We start from the raw sequence: 21,528 nt of genomic DNA on the forward strand, positions 1-21,528 counted from the left end.
TTGAATCTCTAACTTTCTTAAAAATATTCAATTAACTTCGAGTATGAAAAAGAATTTGATTATTTGATCAGCTAAGACGTGTCAAGAAAAGGTTCCAGATCCTGAAAAAATACAAACTAAGCACTACGAAATTTTTATTGTTATTTATATTTTAGCATTATTTTCCAATGAAGTTACTTTTTACGTATATGTTTTTATTTCACCTTTTCCATTATTATTGTTTGTTTTTTATTGCATTTATCTAATTAATTCCAATTTTAAATATGTTTCTACTCAGTAAACAAACTGCTAACGGTAGCGATTTGAGCAGACGGCAGAACGATTACTGCGTGGTTGAGGAAGACGAAGAAACCACTTTTCGGGAGATCGACATGGAAAAACCCGCGGCTGAATTTGAGCGTTCGGCGGTTGTCTGTAATTAAAAAAAAGGGTTATTTCAAATGGTTAGGCGCCTAAAAAGGGTATACTGGTTACGTAGCTACAAAATTAAGCAGTTGACTTTGAATTAAACTTTATTCCTGGACATCTTACCATAAAGCGAGACTTGGATCGAACTTTGTTGAGTGCTGATTCGCTCATGTCGGCTCTTTCTTCCGCCTCTTCAAGATCGTGAGTCACTTTCCTGAACTTAGCCAAGTTTTGGTTGGCTTGTTCTTCCTAATATTTAAAAAAAGTGTAAGTAAAGTATTAGGTATCAGACTTTTCAATTGTATTTAACTAACAGCATCCTCAGTCATCTTTTTGTACTGCTTGAGTTTCATTTGAAGTTTTTCAACAAGCTCTTGCATTCTGGTCTGGTTCTTACGGTCCTCGTCAGCCTAAATCATAAGCTGTCTTTAAGATATGGTAAAGAAAGTAAGATATAAGTTTTTTTAAACATGTACCCAATTAGTCCAACTAAACAAATAAAAAAAAAGATCAAGAAAACGTTGTAGAATATAAAACTGTTGTCTGTATGAAAAGCTCTTTAAATGATTACAAAATTGAGCTAAGTAACAAAGCCACTATCAGTAAGTTATAAAAATAACGACATTAAACACTATAAACTGCAAACCTGGAAGGTAAGTTCCTTCAAGCGACGGTCCATCTTTCTGTAGTTCTTGAGGGTTTCGGCGTGGCGACGCTGTTCACCATCCAACTCACCTTCAATGTCCTTCATGCGAGACTGCACTGCTGCAAGTGCCTTTCTGCCTCCCTTGAGCGCGTAAGCTTCGGCCTCCTCAAGCTTGATCGTGAGCTCGTGAATTTGCGCTTCCAATGTCTTCTTGACGCGCTCAACTGAGATGAGATGTTGCTGTTCTTGGCGAAGCTCTTCGGCCATGCGTCCCGCCTGTATATTAAAAAAAAAAAATCACGTGTATGCGCAAATGTGTTAGGTTTTTAAAGCTTTTTAGAGTTTTAAAAAGAGTTGTTAAATAAAAAATTCCTATAAGGACAAAAGTCAAGAAATGTTTTTATTTTTGTGTAAAAGTAAAAAAATAAGTAGAAATTCTTTAAAAAATACTTTAAAAAATTCAAAAAAATAAGTAAGATAAAATAGTGAAGAAAAATTAGTTAAAAAAAAACTTAATAATCAACCCACATCGGAAACAGCTTTCTTGGCGCGCTCGTCCGAAGCCTTGCACTCGGCCACTGCTTCGTCCAGTTCCGATCTCATCTGCTCGTTCTCCGTCTCCAGCTTCCTGCGAGCGCTCGAAAGCGCGGAGTTCTGAGCCGACAGGTTGTTGACGCGGTCGGTGACCTCGAGTAGCTCGGCTTCGGCCTGCTTGCGGGACCTTTCGTTGGACTCGAGAGCGTTTCTCGTCTCTTCGAGCTCGGTCATGACGATCGTAAGTTTCCTCTCCTGGATGCCGTACTGTTCGCGCATTTCTTCATGGGCTCTTTGGTCCTCGTCCATTTGGTCTTGCATGTCCTATTTACCAGAAACAAAGGGCTTAACATTTTTTTTTCATAAGCCTTCTGACTAGGCATTTTCTACAGACTCGTGTGTATAAAAAATTTGAAGTTAAAATGAAAAAAAGTTTTAAATATTTTTTAGTTTACTTTAATTTGAAGTTACCTTCAAGTTGCCCTGAAGCTTCTTGATGACTTTAGTTTGTTCGACAATTTGTTTGTTGCTGTGGTCCAACTGCAGCTCCACGTCGTTTAGCTGAGACTCAAACTTCTTCTTTGCCCTGACTGCGTCCGCACGTGCTTTGATTTCAATGTCCAAGCTAGCTTGCATCGACTCGATGGATCGCGCGTAGTTCTTTCTAAACAAAAATAAACAGGATAATTTCAAACATAAATTCTAAGGAAAGTCAAAAAGTTTGCTTTAAAGTTTTTTATTCTTTATTACCTTGTCGACTCAAACTCTTCATCTTTTTCTTGGAGCTTGCGGTCGATGTCGGCCTTGACTTGAGTCAATTCAAGTTGCAAGCGGAGAACTCGGCTCTACAAGCATAATTTTTTATTAAACCAAGTTCTTTTTTAACAATGAATTTAACTTAACTAACTTCTTCAAGCTCAAGTGCACCCTCGGCTTCTTCAAGAGCAGCTCTCAACTCTTCGGTCTCAAGCTCTGCCTTCTTCTTGGCTTTACTCAGTTCATGAAGAGATTTACCTCCGGTGGTCAATTGATCAGTAAGATCGCTGATTTCATCTTGAATTAATTTAGAAAAAATTAGTACAAACAATTGTTAACACATGTTATACTTTTAACAAGCTTTAACTTACCAGACAAATTCTTGTTTTCGCGTTTGACAATTTCAAGTTGCTCAATGCTCTCTTCGTATGAAGTGCGCAACTTGTAGACTTCGGTCTGGTAGTTGCGAGATTCGCGTTGTGACACATCCAATTCAGATTGAACCTCTTCAACACGTTGCTTCCAGGTGGCAAGTTCCTTGTCGAAGTTGCGTTGCTTTTTGTCCAAAGCGGTCACGGTTGCGTTTGCCTAAAATTATCAAATTGATATATGTTTAATCTCACAAACATTTTATTAAAAGAATTACTCAAACAAACCCTTTCAAGATCGACGTTAAGATCTTCAAGTTCGTTGGTCAACCTAACTTTAGTCTTTTCAAGGCTGGCGCATTTAGCCAAAGCGTTTTCAGTCTGTTCTTCCGCTTCTTGAAGACGAATAGCAAGCTTCTTCCTACAAAGTGTTAACATAATCAATTTTTTTTTAGAAATTTTGTTTTTTAAATGTTTCACAAAACTTAAACGTAAGGTATTTTCTTAATTCAAGTGTCTTTCTATCAAAGTAATTTTTATAGTTAAATATTAACCTCTAAATAACTATATCTACAAACTTTAAAACTTTTACCAAAATAATTTCAATTAAAGTTATTAACTACATTGACTATACCTTTATCACAAAGTGGTAAAAAAAGTTGCTGATCAAAAAACATCAAATAATTACTTTGCTTCTTCGAGTTCTTCCATACGTTGAATGGCGTCAGACTCGTACTTTGTTCTCCATGAAGTAATTTCCGCGTTGGCCTTTGAAAGTGCTCTTTGGAACTCGGCTTTTCCTTCTTGCTCTTCTTCGACTTGTTCGCGAAGCAAGTCAAGATCGTGACGTGCAGCTTGGAGAGCGTGAGTCAAAGACTGCTTGTTCTTTGTTTCTTCCTCGAGTTGACGTTTAAGGTCCTCGATCAGCGAAGTCATGTTCGACTTGGCGCGAGAAAGAGTGCTTACCTGTACAAATTTAATTAGATGGTGATGTACATAGAGCTTGAGAAATTTCAAGTTAGTATTGACTAGTAACCGACAAATTGAAAAATCCGTTTCTATACCTTGCTTTCGGCTTCTTCCAGAAGTTGCATGCTTTCAACGGACTCGCTCTGCAGCTTGTTCTTGGTGATGGTCAAATCGTTTATCAGCCTTCCGTTCTCCTCCACCTTCACCCTAAAGTCCGCGATCTGTTCGTCCATCACCCTAACATTAGCTTCGGCCCTTATCTTTACTTTCGAAATTTCCTCGAGCTGAGAGCTCACATCCAAGAGCTCCATCTGAAGCTGGGACCTTTCCTTCTCGACCTTGGTCTTGACGCGACTGAGGTTCTCGACTTGTTCCACCAGCTCGGTCACGGCGTCCTGCTGCCGCTTCTTCAGCGAGGTGACGTCGGCCTCGTGCGTGACCATGGACTCCTCGTACTCGCGCCTTACCTTGGCCAAGTCCGCTTCGCGTCTCTTGATGAGTTCGGCCTAGAAATGATTTAGTTTTGCATATCTTCTTTATAACTGTCTACTTCAAGCTGATTTATAGTGATTTTCCTACCTCACAAAGTAATAAAAAGGATAGGTTCTTTTGGGTAGCTGAATTTTATTTTTAAAGTATTTCAAAGTTCAGCGAAGATAGAGTAAAAACAACCAATAGAAAAAGATTTCTGATTTAAAAGTTTAATCTTACTTGAGCAGCAGTGGCTCCGCCGGCTTCTTCCAGTTGCTCGGTGAGCTGATCCAATTCGCGGGTGAGGTCGCTGCGAGCGCGTTCGGCCTTGGCGCGGGCGTTGCGTTCGTTTTCAAGCTCGCTCTCCAAATCTTCTACGCGTGCCTACGACAATTTTTGTTAAGTTAATCAATAAAAAATGTCTTAAAACGTTACTTTAAAATTTTAAGCTTCCAATTTATGTTAAACAGCTCAGTAAAAAAAATTATGTGTATATTAAAACAATTAAAATGCATAGAAGCTAACCTGTAATTCTTTTATTTTTCTTGACAGAGTGTAGACCTGATTCTGTTCATCCTCAAGTTGAGTTTGCAAGTTGTTCATTTCAAAGTTCTTCCTAAAGTTTAAGTTTTACTACAAATCAACTCTGTATTTTCATTATAAGTTTTTAGTTTTCAATTCTTTAAACAAAACTTTCTTAGTAAAAAAATATTTAAAATGCTTGTAGCTTAAAGTGTATGAGTATCATTCTTACTTTCTAATGTTTTCTTCAAGTTGAGTCTTGTCTCTTTGAAGATCAGCAATGTTGTCAGTCGCTGCTCTCATGTCAGCTTCGAGCTTTCTCTTTGCCTTTTCCAACTCACTGCGAACTTTACGTTCTTGCTCAAGTGCATCCTCAGTCTATATTATTTGTGTTTTTATAACAACTATTAGCTCAGTTTTAGTACAAACTTTACAAAGGTTATTACTTAATTATAATTTACTCAGTTATAAAAATTACATGCAGTTTACTTACATCCTCGATTTGAGATTCAAGTTTGATCTTGAGTTTACCAAGATGGTTTGCTTTGTCTTCCATGGCCTGCAAGTCTTCAAGAGTCTGCTGTTGGACTTGCTCAATGTGTTTCTTTTCTTTTTGCAAAGTTGCAATGCTGCCATCGCGAGAATCCAAATCAGAAGAAAGACCACGAACTTTGGTTTCCAAATCCTGAATTTTAAAAGTATACTTTAATTAAAATCTTGCTAACAATTTTATTTTCACAGGAACATTTTACCAAACAAACTTTAATTGAACCTGAAAACTTAATTACTATAATCAGGCTAGTGTTATGCACATTTACTCGCAAAAGTTTAACAACTTATAAAACTTAAATTTTGTCTTGCCTCAAGCAAAGTTAGAAAGACAAACAGGAGAGAAAACCAAACTTACGCCCTTTTCTTTATCCAAGCGCTTGATGTTTCCTTCAGCGCTCTCCAGATCCTGCGACAGTTCTTCGTTCTGCTTCTCGAGCTTCTTCTTGGCTCCTGACAGCTTCTCGTTGCTCGACTCCTCGTCGTCGATCCTTTCCTGCATCTCTGCCACTTCCGTCTCCAGCGCCTGCTTCGCCTTGATCAGCTGCTCGTTCCTCTCTTCCGCGTCCGCCAAGTTTTCTTGTTCCTAAAGGATGTTTCTTATGAAGTTCAACTGTGTTTCTGGTTCACAAAACACAATTTTTGTCTTTGCTACAAAATGTAGTTCGATTTCCTGAGTAAGGGGTTCATTTCAATCATTATAATAATAAAAACGATTAATCATAACAATCGTAACAATCGTGATAAGTGACTATTTTATTTGTGGCCGGTTTCGGTGAGAAAAAAAACTGGTTTAAAAAATAGTAAGACTGTTTGTAAAGTAATATAACTGAATCAGTACTGATTCTTTTAAATGTTGCTTGGTGTTTACTGTGAAGATCATGACTATTTTATGCCCTGAATTGTTATATTAACCAAAACTAATTTATGTTTTTAAACTTGAAAAAAAGGACTGGCTATACTAAAATTTAGGAAAAGCGTTTTAAAATTAGTTTTTATGGCTTGTTCTGATACTCAATATAAGTTAATGTAGCGCATAATTCTAAAAAAGAAGTGTTTAGCTTTTTCAACTCACAGCTTGCAGTTGCAGAGTCAAATTGTTCTTCTCTGAAAGCAAGCTGACACATTTGGTTTCGTAGTCTTTGCGCAACTGAGTTTCTTTTTCGAATTTCTCAGCAACATCTTTAATCTGAGCGTCTTTAGCTTTGAGCTCATCCTCAGCTTTGACGGTGTTGAGAAGAGGCTTGACTCTGGTGTAAAGCTTCCACCAGTGCCAATCGCGGAACTGGACGAACTTCCTGATGTTACGCTGGATACATTTGGCAGCACGGCTGAAAAATTAAAAAGTGTTAAGTTATATTATTTTTCAAATACTTACAAAAAACATTTAAATCAACTTACTGTCTTGCAATCATTTTCTGGTATTCAACCCTCATGAGTTTTCCACGAGCCGAAGCCTGCAGTTTGGACATGATGATCGCAAGCAGTTCGTCACGCTTCTCTTCAAGGTCAGCTAATACTCCGGCCTTGAAGAAAACCTGAAGAACAAATACAAATTAAAAAAAAAAAAAAATTTGAGTTTTTAGTAAAGTCATACAAACTTTTGGAAGTTAGAATTTCTAAAAATTTTAGTGTTAATTTTTAAGACCTGTATTAGTGTCATTAAGTTATTTAGGTTTTTATAAAGTATAGAGTAAACTGAGCAAAGTAGCATTTAGTTATTGGAAGGAATTATATTTTTCATACAATGGTAAGCTGTACATTTGAACAAATAAACTTCAAAAAAGTTGAAATTGCATTTAATGAAAGACGATCAATAACAAAAAAACATTATTTTAAAAGTTTTAAATGCAGCTTACAACATAAAAAAGTTTTAGAATAGATAATGTTTTGAAACTTTAAATCTAACCTTAGTGTGACCGATTTTGTACAAGTTAATATCAAGTTCAATTGTAGTAAGAATAGTCTCTGTGGCCTTTTTGCTGTCAACAATTTTCGCAACCTTTTTGGCAGCAAGAATCTGATAACGCTGTTTGAACTCAGGGTATTGCAGCCTGTTGGGGAAACCCTTACGGCAGATACGGATACCTTCGAGCACACCGTTACACCTGAGCTGAGCGATGATCAGATCTGTTTGATTTAAAAATTTAAACTTATTCCAAAAAAAAAAACAAAGAGTAAAGCTAAACGTACCCGGCTCAACCTCACCGCATTTTTTCTTCTCGTTGGGAATAATGCAACGGACGAAATGAGGCTTGGTGTTCCTCAAGTTGGTCATAAGTTTGTTCAATTGTTCCTACAGTTGTGCAAATTTAATTAAAAGTGGCTTTCAATTGTTGATTTTTTATTTTAAGTTTCTCTTAAAAATTTATTCTAAACATAGCTTTAGTATGTGCTTTCTCAGTTCCTACAGTTGTACAAAACAAAGCAGAAGTTATTTTGCAGTTATTAAAAAACTGTCTAAAAGTAAATTTTGCTATGGCAGTTTTTTAAAGTACTTTAGTAGGTGCTTACCCTGTACATAGCCGAAACAGTCTGGAAGCCGCCTCCCTTGGATTTGCCCTTCTTCTTTCCTCCCTTTGAGGTTTCTTCTTTGGGTTCGGGGAACAGCAGAGACATGACGGGGTTGCTTGATTTGCGGAAAAGCTGGATGACAGACTGGTTCAGAGGATCTTTGTTTTTGAATAGCCATCCGTCAACGTTGTAACCGACCTAGGTGGATAAATGCTAAACATTAAACTTGGACAAACGTATGAAATAAAAAATATGAATTTAAATGAGTTAAATACTAAAATTACATCACTGATTAAGAAAAAATATTAAAGTTAGCTGTAATTTAAACAAAGTTATTTTATTTGTAAAACGACTAACATCTCCAGCGTAATGCTTGCAAATAAAATCGGCTCCTCCTTTCTTTACAATCTTAGGTTTGGCAAAAGCAGGTGATTTCTTCTCATGGGTTCCGTACAGCTTGTCTCTGAAAGTTGCATCCGTTGCTTTTGGGACGATCGACTCTTCCTCGAGAATTGCGAATACTCCCATAGGCTGTAATGTTAAAAGTAAGTTGGAAATATGTTTGTACTTATTGTATGTTTTTTGAAGTTAAAGTTTTCAGAAAACTATATTCATTTTAATAGTCAAGTGTACTTAAAATCTAAAATGAAGATACTTTTAACTTTTGTTATAACAAATGGTAGTTCATATATTTTACAGTTATCAATTTTGTCTAGATAAGTTTACCTTTTCAAGAAGTTCGATACATGCCGCCAAATCCATACCGAAATCAATGAAAGTCCAATGAATACCTTCACGTTTGTATTCTTCTTGCTCAAGCACGAACATGTGGTGGTTGAAAAATTGTTGAAGTTTTTCGTTGGTGAAGTTAATACAAAGTTGCTCGAAAGTGTTGAACTAAATTATGATCATTCTCAATAAGTTGTGTAAGATATAGTCGTAGAAAAAATAAGTTTTTGTTGGAATTGAAACATGCATATAAGATTTTGTACGAAAAAAATATAAGCTTAAATATTAAAATGCAATACAAATGTTAAACAACTCACTTCAAAAATTTCGAAACCAGCAATATCAAGCACGCCGACAAAGTAATTTCTAGGCAAGTTGGTGTCAAGTGTCTTGTTCAAGCGGACAACGATCCAGTTGAACAAGTTCTTGTACGTTGCTTTTGCAAGGGCACCAGTCGAATTGTAACACTGTTATAAGAAGCTTAATTTAAAAAAGAACTTTTAAGTAGACAAACTTATCAGTACAAAATAGTTATTGAAACAATGTTAATAAGAAGCTAAACATAAATTTGTACTCTGAAGTACACAGATTTGTTAGTAAAAAGTAATAAGTAAAGCTATGTTTTTTCGGTTTTCAAACCTGTTCCTGATTTTGACCTTTGTTGACAAACTCGTTTCCGACTTTTACTCTGGGACGAGTTATTGACTTACACAGTTCAGGAGAGCTTATGCCGAAGAGGTACGATACTTTGTCCGCAACTATGAAAGTTTAACATAGTTATACTTGGTTTAAAGTATATAAAACAGAAATAAGATTTTCATACCATCAACAGAGTCCACATCGGCTTGTTCGTCACGAGGTTTTTGCTTGTAGGTCATTGAACCGAAAATGCAAACACCAGCAGTGATGCGGTAGGCACCCATCTCGTCCTCCGGGTCGAACCCAAGTACTTCGAAAGCTTCCTGAAAAAGTCCAAGTATAATTTGTCCGTTACGCAAAATTTTATAGTTTTACGTATTAAAATCTTTAGCTTGTTATAGACGCATAGCATTGTTTTTTTTTTCAAAAAGAGTAAACTACTAACGTGAGTCAAATCGAATTCTTCCTTATCGTTCATACCGTCAACTTTTGTCACACCTTGGCTCATCCAGAAGTAGTCCTTGGGGTTCGTAGACAGCTGAAGACTTTCGATCATGTCTGGTTTTTCAGAGGACATAAGCTGTTTGTATATTTGTTTTAATTTATATTTAAAAAAGCTGGTTATTGGCTGACTCAGTAAAGCGATAGACTAATTAAAAAATAAAAACTTCGATAAAAAATTAAAAACTATAACAATTTTCGTAAGACTAATATTACTGTATGTATTATGTTTCTCTACAAACTTGGTAGAAGACATGGTAGTTACGTTCTGCTTTCAATTGATATACAATACGAGATTTTTCAAGCAAGTAAACTTCAATATCACCACCTGAAAGCTTTCCACTAGTGCCGAAATGGATACGGATAAATTTACCCTGTTTTTATAAAAGCTAATCGAATCAGTTTTCTACTCTTAATGAAAACATGTTTAAGAACTTACGAAACGAGAAGAGTTGTTGTTACGAATGGTTTTAGCATTACCCCAGGCTTCAAGCACAGGGTTTGTCTGGACAATCTGATCTTCGAGGGACTGGGACTTTTTACTGTCGTCTTGTTTTGAGGCCTGGCTTGCTGCAATGTTGGCGAAGTATTGGATGACTTTTTTGGTATTCTCTGTCTTTCCAGCTCCAGATTCTCCACTGTTTTATAATTATTAAAAGATGCGACGTAGAGTTAAAAAAAATTAAATATATAAACACTGGATCTATATGTATTAAAAATTTCTGTTAACACACGTTAGTTTTAAATTAAAAAAGTTATATTAAAACAAAAAACTTGTAAGGCTGTAGGGAAGTTTTAAATAACAAAGAATCATATTGATAAAAAAAGTAGAAAATAGTATGTGCTAGTTTTAATTTATTTCCAGTTTCAATCGAAAACAAATCTTAAATTTTTAAAAATAGTTTAACCTAAAATAAAAAAATGGTGTAGCTCATAAGAAAGTATTTTCTGTAGTTATTGGAATACAAAATAAAGTTTTAAAACTTCCAAAAAAAAATTGTGTTATAAATAATGAAATAGACAGTTAAAGAAGTCGTTTAGTATAGACAAACATATCAAAAAAAAGACTATTTTTATGACAAAGTTTATCATAGATAACGACAATAAGCTAACGTAATCAATATAGACTGGTTTTCACGGTCAGTCAACATGGCATGGTAAGCGTTATCAGCAATTGAGAACAAGTGAGGAGGCATTTCAGAACGTTTCTTTCCACGGTACATTTTCACTACCATCGCACCATAAACAGGTAACCACTTGTAGGGGTTGACACAAATACAGAAAAGACCGGAGTAAGTCTAGAGTTTAATGTTTACTTGCTTTCGTTTACATTGATTTGACTCATAATGTTGTTTACAAGTTATCAATTTTCATTTTTTTTCAAATTTATCAAAAAAAAAAAATTAAAGTTTTTTTTATACTTTCACTTAATTCTGCTTATTCAAGTGACCCAATATTGCAATTGAAAAGTTTGTATATTTATACTACTTACTTTTGGTTTTAAAGTGATAAAAAGTAAATGTATAAACATTTATTTTAAAAGTAAAAGTAATCTTTAATGATAGTTAATAACATAATATACAACCAAAAATAAAAACATCATTGTACATTTTTTCAATTTTGACCTTTTCGACAAATTTTATTTATTTATTCTAATATACTATAAACTCGTTTCTCAAAAACTAGTACAAAATAACTCTTCTACATAAATTTTACGGTTTAGAATATCGGAAAAGTGATAAAGAGTAACTGTAATATTTAAAAATTAAACTTTGAAAAAGTTTTAGAAAAGCTTAATAATTTGAAACTAACATAAATACGCATAGCCTTATAACGGGAAGCAAGGTTGTTCAACACACTAGCTTCGTTCAAGAAGGTCATGTTGGCCATGTCAGATGCTTGTTCGAACTTTGGCGGGTTCATTTGCTGGACCAGTTCCTTTTTTACTGTTAGAGTCTGAAAATATTCACAACTAGTTTGTGGATATATAAGACATGATAGATTTTTATTAAAAAATATTGAGCTTACGTATCGTTTTGAAAATTTCAGTTACTGAGTTAGAAAATTTTAATTCATATGAAGTGTATTACTTATTTTTAAGTGAGATACTTTGTAATACGGTTGCAATAATTACCAAACTAAATTTAATTTTGATGATAGTTTTTTAAACTTTAGCGTAACAGCTGTTTATATATAAAACTAAGTTTAATAAAAAGTATCTGTTTAAAATGCAATATATAATTATTTTAAGGATGTAGGTGAGTGTTAAACGTTTTAAAGACCGCGGTAGAAAGGAGAAGTTGTTTTATTCTAATAGCATTCAGCATAATTATGTTTAGAGAAGTAATTTAACGTTTTTGTAAGAAAATTCTTCAACTAAAGAATTAAAAAAAAGTAATTTATAATATATTCAACTAAAAAATATTATTAGCTACTTTCAACACGACTTCTAAGAAAAAAAGTCTGTTTTTCATCATCGAGCCAATCAAAATTTTAAACACAACCCTCAGTCAAACAACGACTACCTCTCCGTTGTCCAGCTGGCAGGTCACCTTCTCGTCCTTGGTCTCCACGATCTCTGCCCTGACGAAGCCGCCGTGCTTCTTGCTGGGGCACCAGCAGCTCTTTTTCGTGTCATACTTGATGTTGGCGAATGCGAGTCGTTCCGCTTCGTTTGGTTCCAAGTAAAACATCGGGTCGTCCCCCGCCCTGCACTCTCCTGTGTAAAATGCTTGTTTGAATTTTATCCTGTGAAAATGCTTGTTTTTTTAAAGTTGAGCCACTTTATTGTGAAAGTATTTGTTTAAAGTTGTGTTTTGTGTGTTTTCGAACTTTAAAGACGGGAACAGGTCACAAAATCACGGAGTCACTTTTGTAACTGTTTTAATTAAGAACTATTACAATTTAAAACTTTTTACTTTAAAATGTTGTTAATCACTAAGTAATAAAATATTTTGTTAATTCATTTATAAATTAGACTTTGTTGATTAAATTAAAGTGCAAAAGAGCTAATTGATGCAAAAAAGTCGTTCCGTGCAGAAGTGACGCTTGTGAATTTCCGACACTTAAATAACAGTAATCTTCTTGTTGAGTGAGCACTTTTAAGTACGCAGTTGCCGTTGAGCACAAGATTTATTTTTCTATTGAATGCTTAATGTGTGAATGCGCAACAGAAAGAATAATTTAGTTTGCGTCTCATCTCTAAATGCTGGTAGAACAGTCGATTGAAATCTTCATTGACAAAAAAGACTTTTTGAAAGTTGTGATTTATTTATTGTAATTAGTTATTCTACGGTAGCAAAGCATTTTTTCTAAAGCACAACTAATACTAAATAACAACTGTTGTTGTTGCAGATAGTTGTATATAAATTACAATAATTATTATTTAAATAAAAGTTAACCTTTGGAGCCTGCTTTTCCAATGGGCCTAGGAGCCATGACTAATCTTCAACTTGATGTAAAACAGTAAAAACCTGTAATTTGTTAAAGGAAAGTAGTAATCAAAATTTTTTGAATAAGTACAAAAACAACAAGTTTGAATTAATTTTTTTCTTTGTATAATAAAATATTCTAACTAGAACTTTGAAAAGCTCTTACAAACTACAAGCAAGTTTATCATATTGTCTACAAAAAGCGTTTAGAAAATTTAACTTTTAATTTTTAAAACATACTTAACTATTCTAGTATTAAAAAGTCAGAAAGTATATTTTCGAACAGACTGTACTTTAAATTTCTACTGTGTTTCCTTTCATATAAACGTAATAAAAAATACTACCCCTAAATTTTAGCACCGAACAAAAATATACACACTGCGAACTACTTTAGTATTAGTTTTAAGAAAATTAATAAACCATGTGTGGTCTTCATCGTTAGGTATGCCACAACTTAAATTATATAGAAGCAATTTTTTAGAATTGTATTAAATAATGAACAAAAATTTGTGTATAACTTATGTTCAAAATATGATGATAATTTTGTTTGGATGCAGTATTTTAAACAAAAAACTTAGTTTAATTATAAAAAAACTATATTTGCGGTCAAGTAGTGTTTCGACAGCTACAATTTTATACTTCATGTAAAGTTTCTCAGGTATTGACTAACTTAACTAATCCAGTTGAACTTTTTTTGGTCCTTGAACAAGTAAATGGTTATTATGACACAACTGCTACAAGTTATCAAACATAAAAAGTGATATTTTCATTATAAAAAGTTGGTTGAAATTTTTGCTCACTTTAAATTTTCGTACGAATATCTTTATTTGATTATGTGAAGTTTAGATATCAGTTAATGTAGAGTCTTTTAAAGAAATATTTACTTTAGGTATGTCCTTAAAAAAAAGCATTAGTTGTGTTGTTTACAAAAAAAAAGCAAGCAACTGACTTGAACTAAAAGTAAATAAAAAGCAAGTTGCCTTTACTATTAGCTAAATAAAATGACATCTTACTCAACTACGTCTAAGCAACGTATAAATTAATTAGTTTGAACTTTTGCCGTTATTAATTCTTCTACTGTTAATAATTAGAAAGTTGTCATTACAATTTAAAAATAGTTTTACATTTAGAAATGCTAATAAAAACTAAAATATCGTTTTATAGGTAGTGTTAAAAATAACATTAACTTTCATTAGGAATAGTGAACTAAATAATTTGAACGATTTATCTAATTCGGTTCAATTTATCTTTACATTGTACATAAGTTACTTTAGCCCATGAACGTTTTAACCATGATAACATAGTAAAAAATACCTAAATAGATGATAGGAAATCTAATTCCCAGACCTTTATTTTATATTAAGTAGTTTATGTATAAAATGTTTTTAAACTGTTTACAGTTTTACAAAGTGCTCTACTTTTAAAAAAATTCTAAAACAAGTATTTTAATGTTTTTGGTCTTTTATAAATTTTAATATGACCTGCCTTGTTGTAAACAAAACAAAAATCAAAAAACTATAGCCGTAGTAAATACATACTAATAAAGCATACAATCATATTCTGAACATAAAAGTAATATGCCGTTTTACACAACTGTCTGGTTAACAATCGAAAAGTTTGTGTCTTTATACAGATTAGTTGTAGAATCATTTCTATTATTATACCTAAAACGTAAGCGAAAAGTGATTTTGTGTTGATAAGCATATGAACAAATTAGGATGCTTAATCCCTGGAGGCTAGCGCCATTCTTTGTTTGTTTATTCAATCAATGTCAAAATAATGTTTCTGACATTTTAAAGGAAATGTCGTCTAAGTTGAAATTAATTGTTTACTAAAAGTGTGAACATTTTAATTGACTGCTAAATGTTTTACTTTGAAAGTAGTAGTTAAAACAGCGTACAACTAAAGTCTACTTATCAGCTTGTTTTGTTAGATGAACCATAAAATCTTTTAAAGTTTAAAACTTTAGACAGAAAACTCTAGAGATAGTTTTGTTGCATTTCTAAAGTTTTTCTTGTATTTTAAAATTCAGAAACTACTGCTATTTCTTTTAGCTACAGAGTATTGTTAACTAGTGCTTGATGTTCGGTACTTTATTAGTTTTTGTAAAGAAAGTATTTTACAAAAAAAGTTGTTAGAATAGGAATTTTGTTAAAACTTTGAAAGTGGAAAATAGTTTACAGAAAAAAAAAATTTATTACTTATTACTAAAGTTTGTTTAGTTTAAATCAAATATAGTCAATCATTTCTGTTTGTATTCCTATCAAAAACTTTCGAAATAAAAAAGTAGCGTAGAAATATTAAAAACCTCGAAGTAAAATTAAGATCGTAAAAACGAAAGCAAACAAACGAACCTGCAAAAATTAAGTTGAAACTTGCTACTCTATCAAGGACTGTCTAAGAAAAATGTGCTCTTCCAAAGCGAAAAGCCCAATTTATACCAAAGCGCCGCTTTCCTTAAACAGGCAAATTGGTGATGGGAGAATTTTGACGGACAAGCCGGCTCCCGGGAGACGACGCACCCTAATCAGCGGCTGATTGACCCCAATCTGTGGCAATTCGCGGGCGAAATGCGCCTGTGAAGTCGCGATTATTTATAAACATCTAATGCGAGTTGCAAAGTCAGCAAGCAATTCGCGCATGAGAAAATATACGTAAAAGTTTGGTTCGGAACTTTTTCCTTGAGAAGCGTTGCAAACAGAAAAGCAATCAATCCGCGCAAACGACCTTTTCTTTTGTGCGTTTGTTTGTTAACCAGCGAAAAGTTTGAAAGAAAAATTCGCTTAATTGTTAAAAAGTTAGTTTTATGTTCATTTGGTTACAGTTTCAGATTAGATTTTGCTTTTCAATCTTTTTTGTGGTTTTTTATGGAGAGATTTGTTTGAAATAAAAGGGTTATTTTTGTTTATGAGTTTAGCACCCAAATACTTTTTTATTGGAAATTTCTTCAAAATTGTCTATTCATAATACTGTTTAGATAAAAAAAATATTAATAGCGGAAGGTCCAAATTGGTTTAGTTGTTGTAATTTTTTTTTTAAAACATCTAATTGCTATAAACAAAAAAATTGTTTTCGAAATAACTTACTCTAAAGTAGTTATAGTAATTGTATATACTAAGGTAGATAAAACTCATCGTAATAAAAATATCATTTAAAATAACTTTTTTTTTTCTTGTTATTGATTCATATAGCTTTGTGAATTAATTTGAGTTTTTAAGAGCGCAGCATTACGTAGGTGTTACTACGTAGTTAAAACGTACGTAGGTGGTTAAAAGATCAAACCTTAAACATTTCATGGTAATTATTAGCATACATGCAATTAAAAAAATGGATGATGTAAACTGGCAGGGTTTTATAGTGAAACTGTCAAGTTCAATTTACAAATTGATTTACTTGAAATTGAAATATAATGTACATGTATAAGCTTTAGTGACTTTTAGTTTTTTTTTTGCACGTATTTCATTTTATAGTTTAATCTTTTTTTCATTAGACTAAAGTTATAGTTTAATTTAAATAAACCAAATTAAAAAATAATAATGAAAAACTAATCTTACTAAAAAATTTAACTTAATTTGAAAAAAAAATCTCAATAATAGTGTACATTACTTGAAAACTTTCTAGTGTTTAATTAAAAATAAATTATATTCAAAATATTAATAAAAGTAATGTTTATCAAACGAAAAAAAAGTGCTTATAACAACTGGTCCAAGAACCTGGGTGTACAAAAAGCCTTTCGGTTGCCGTAAACCACTTGGATACAGTTATACGCCGTGTACAGCATAGAACACAATAATTCTAAATAGAATTACAGTAGAAGTGACGTATGCAAAAGTGAACCTCGTACACTTTTGATACCTACCAACAACTTTTCTATTAAACTTATTTATACTTAAGTATTCCTTTGTATCGTTGTGAAAAATAAAAATTTTAAAAGTTATATCCTAGTGTTTTAATTTTGAAGAAAGAGTTTTTTATAAACTTTTATTTAATAACCGAAAGGGTTTTTTGTGCACCAGGTGTTAGGACCAAATATTTTGAGCATCTTTTTGTCGTTCAATAAACTATAAGCTTTTATTTAAGATCTAGTTATTTTAGCGTAAAGATATTCACCTACATTTGTTGTATATTTTATTGTAAAATAAAAATGCAAATGTGGAATGTTGTTTAATAACAAACTCGATTTGTTATTGGTCGTTAAATTAAGTTCAAGAAATTCTACGTATTTCAATATAAGCATTAAAAATAACTATTAATTACAGTTTTTGAGTACAATCCTAATATTTTATTTTGCATGACAGTAAACCCTAAAAAGAACTACTACAAGTTAAAGTGTTTAGATATTTTACACTAGAAGTAGAAGTAGGTGCATTTTAATTTTTTAAGTTCTAAAACTATTGTTAAGCAGTCAAAAATACTATTTTGAACATTTTTAAAACCCCCTTTTTTTAAAATTCTGTTTATAAGTCACTATAGAATAATTTAAAGAGTTATCATCTTTTTTATTACTATGATTTTTATACCGTAAAAGTTTAACAAAAACATAATTTCAACAAACTTTAATCTAATAAGTTATGCAACTAAAAGGATATTTAATAACTAACTATGACCTTCTTTTACCTTAAAGTAGTTAAAACACAAATACTTATTTTTACTAAAACTTTTTTTCATCAAAATGGTCATAATATTCATCTAGTGTACGTAAATTAAGAGTGAAATTTTTAAAGAATATTGGTCTGTGTAGTTAAGTATACAAAGTTATACTTTTTTTTAAGTCACAAATTACTAGCAATAAAAAAGAAATCTGGCAGTGTTTTGAAAACGTTAATGAAAGATATATTTCAACACGAGGTTTTCAATTAGTTTTAATCATTATGTTAATATGCTAATCATTAATTGTCAACAACCTTTTATCATAGTCAAAGGGTTTGGCAAAGACCTTTTATAATTTAACTAGAAAACCTATGTGACCTGCTATTCTATAATTGAGAAAAGTATTCTCTTTTCCAATTAAACAATAAACAGTCTTTAATAAATATTGAAGTATTTTTATTTATTAACAACTATCTATTATACAAAACTACTCATATTTTACAAAAATTTATACATTAACGACACAAACTAATAAATAATATAACTATTGACAATTTATAGTTAATTGTTTGCTAATAAAGATCCTATAGAACTCCTAAACACACATAATCATGTGTTAGTTTAATAAACAAAGGGTACTGTTTAAATTTGTTATTATTATTTAATACAACAAATTAATAATTCTTAAAATTGTTGTAAATGCTTTTAAAACAACAAATTGAACTAAGAAATTTAAAAAATTACCTTTTTCAATTCTTGTTATGAAGTGTAGTATACTTACTTTATTTTTAAATCTATAATACAGTTTTAAGTAATAAAAAGGTAGTAAACTTTAACTAAAGTTTTTTAGTAGGTTTTAAAAATAGTGTTTTGTTGCTTAAAAAATTAAAAATATTTTTAAATATTTTATTTTTTATAAATCTTTTACTTATTTGTTTAAACGGTTTTGTTAAAGTTTAAAAAAATTGTATACCAGGGTGTCCCAAAAAGTTTTTATTATTACCCCTTGCAGAAAATTAAAAAGTAATTGCCATCCTTCGTTTAGGGATCGGCTGGCATTTAGTGGTCTAGGAAAAAAATCGAATACAAATATCCTCGAGGGCCGCGATTGTAGTTTTCGTCACAAGTTGATCTGTAACAAATTTACCCTGTTATTAAATTAAATTTAAGTTTTAGCCATTTTCGTCATTTGGCGGTTAATGTTTTCATTGTTTTAGAGTTGTTGTTAATGTTTATTGAACGAAAAAAAAGTGCTCAAATGTTTGTCAAAGGACCTGGTGTACGAAAAAACCTTTCGGTTATCGAGTCATACACCAGGATACAGTTTAAAGCCATGTCCAGGACATAATGTATTTTAATTTGAGAATTTGAATTTAAAATTTGCATTTTGAGAAGTTATTCTTTTTGGTGTTGTATTTCAAAAGTATTAAACATTAAAAATTTAAAACTAGTTGTTTTGAATTTATAAAGTTTTACACTTAATTTAAAATTTTAAAATAAAGTTTTGAAGACTACTTATCTATATTATATTTCCTGGTATTTAATATTCAAATTATTAAAGATGGATCAGGGAAATGTTGGTCAGGCTCCCAGCACCAAACGCTCTAAGCGTTTGGCTGTAAAAAAATAAAAATAAAAATAAAAAGTCTAGTGAAGTAGCCTCTTCATACAGGCCAGGGTTATAGACCTTTTCATACTCTTAATTACAAACCTCAAAATGTCTATTATAAGTTAGTTTTTTACCCATTTACTTTTCTGCCGCCTTGCTAGTTAAGGACTAAAATAGTTTATCAAAATAAAAAGCAAAAACAAAGTTATATTACAGCCGAAAAAATATATTTATACTATGTTATAAACAAATAATTTTTAACTAAAACTCAAATTAGTTCTAGAAACGAAATTTTAGTACAAAAATTTTGGTTTTTTAGTCAGTTTCATTGATTAAAATATTTTAAAGTTGACTTCATGTTTTTATTGATTTCTTTCAATTTATGTAAATACAATTCAATTAAAATGCACTTTAGAAATCTCTTTTACAAATACTGTTCATAAAACAGTCTATAAATTTGACTTTCTAAAGTACAGGTGTTTTTTAAGGTCGCATCTAAGTTGACTGTTAAAAAATCTGCGTATTCTTAACCTAAAATTAGTAAGAAATTATTTTTAAGTTGATACTAAAGCTTGTTGTAACTACAAGAATAATTGTAAGATGAACTGTTTCCGTTACTTACTGAAACATTAAATTTAGTACTTAAAAAAATCGATGGTTTATTTCAAGGTTAAATTATATTAAAAAATAACAAATTCTGTCTAACATTTAAAGAGTTCATACTAACATATCAAAAGTATTGTATGAATACTTTTGTGAGTTTTTTAATAAGTAAAGTACTTTAAAACTGTACATTTTTGGAAAAAAGTAAGCTATTATTAAAAAAAACTGTGTACCATTAGTATCAAGAGTTTATCGCCAATGTATAAAATGCTTAGTCTTAATTTACAGTTGATTTAAGAAAAAAACTGAAATATTAAAAATGTGCACATATTTAGGACTTAATTGTTTTTCTTTGTAATAAAATCAACAATTGTTATTTATAGTTTTAGTGTAAAGGGTAATTTAATCCTTTAAGTGATCATAATTTTACATCTGATACTTTTTAACTATTGCTATTTTTCTTGACTATTGGAATATTATAACACAAATTATAATAGTTGAAAATAAGTTTTAAAACTTAACATTATACATGAAATTTGAAGCTTATTATGTAACCAGTTAATTAGTTCATAAGTTTTACACTTGGTTTCTTTCTATACTAAGCATATATTACAGCTTTTACTGTATATATATTTTTTTAATAGTAATTATTCTAAAATCTAATATCTAAGTCCTATGAAGAACATATATTCTAAGAAAAACTCCTGTTTATATAATAAATGTATTTTTTCTAAAACTATACTTTTTGAAAATATAAAGTATTTGGTTATTAATTCGTTTTAAATTGACGATAAAACAATAACACTTTTTAAGTTTTAGTTTAACGATCCTTCCTTAAACTACAGATTTACAAATAGACCATTTAGTCTCAGAATCAAAAAGATCTAAAGTTTGCTTCATCAAAAAGTCAGTCTGAGCTGCCATAAAAAGGTTATTTTTTAAGTTATAAACAAATCATCAGTATGAAAGTTTAAACTTTTGTCAACATTTCAATTTAACAGTAGATAAGAAGTCTTTTCAGTTAAAACATACATTTACTAAATAATAAATAAAATACAAGTAAAATTTTTTTAGTAAAATATAAAATAATTAACTATGATTTTAAACAAACAGGTTAAGTCTGAAAATTTTAACGAAACCAGTAAAATTTTAACCTTTAGAGTTTGTTTCATATATATTGTGCATTGGAAGATAAAAAAAGCGTTCAAAAAGCTTAGTCTAAAGACTTGGTGTACGAAAAAACTTTTCGGTTAACGAGTCGTACACCACATTACAATTGATAAATAGTTTATTATTTTGAAAATATAAAATATTATGTAATAAAGCGTTAAATCTTAGAGTTCTAAACAGGCAGAACTGATTGAAAAACCAAAACAACTGTTTTTACACATACTTTATTTACTTTGTAATATTTTTTTAATACAATTACTTACGCAATTACGTATTGACTCACGGCGTTTCACTGCACATAAAATATGAACAGGTCAATGAAGTCTATGAAATATCAATTTGCGTTGAAAAGCATGCAAAACTATATACTTATGTGACATAAGTTTGACTTATGTTTTATTCACAATAAACATATATCTCTAACTAAGGACTCAAGCAGTAAAATTTACAGACCCCGTAGAGCTGTTTATAGTTTATGAGCAACGTAACGCCGTAAGTCAATACAGTAATTGCGTAAAA

The 21,528-nt window shown here is 31.3% G+C and overlaps 1 protein-coding gene across 1 annotated transcript; it reads right to left on the reverse strand.

The window, feature by feature from the left end:
• Positions 1-322: 322 nt before the first annotated feature.
• On the reverse strand, positions 323-13,044 carry LOC145828672 (uncharacterized). The gene is made up of 34 exons (XM_082936427.1): positions 13,008-13,044; positions 12,132-12,325; positions 11,419-11,562; positions 10,720-10,904; positions 10,046-10,244; positions 9,849-9,980; positions 9,551-9,685; positions 9,290-9,428; positions 9,106-9,224; positions 8,784-8,933; positions 8,464-8,634; positions 8,095-8,268; positions 7,738-7,935; positions 7,417-7,519; positions 7,133-7,353; positions 6,625-6,761; positions 6,299-6,554; positions 5,582-5,809; positions 5,168-5,359; positions 4,907-5,052; positions 4,678-4,768; positions 4,393-4,536; positions 3,777-4,187; positions 3,401-3,678; positions 3,001-3,133; positions 2,716-2,932; positions 2,496-2,641; positions 2,339-2,433; positions 2,060-2,252; positions 1,583-1,912; positions 1,055-1,330; positions 723-818; positions 532-657; positions 323-412 (listed from the first exon to the last, which is right to left on the reverse strand). Exons 1-34 carry the CDS (start codon positions 13,042-13,044, stop codon positions 323-325), a joined length of 5,886 nt encoding a protein of 1,961 aa, XP_082792553.1.
• Positions 13,045-21,528: the final 8,484 nt, after the last annotated feature.

The sequence above is a fragment of the Thalia democratica genome, chromosome 2 (assembly GCF_965202585.1).
Source record: "Thalia democratica chromosome 2, ktThaDemo2.hap1.1, whole genome shotgun sequence".
NCBI classification, from domain to species: Eukaryota; Metazoa; Chordata; class Thaliacea; order Salpida; family Salpidae; genus Thalia; species Thalia democratica.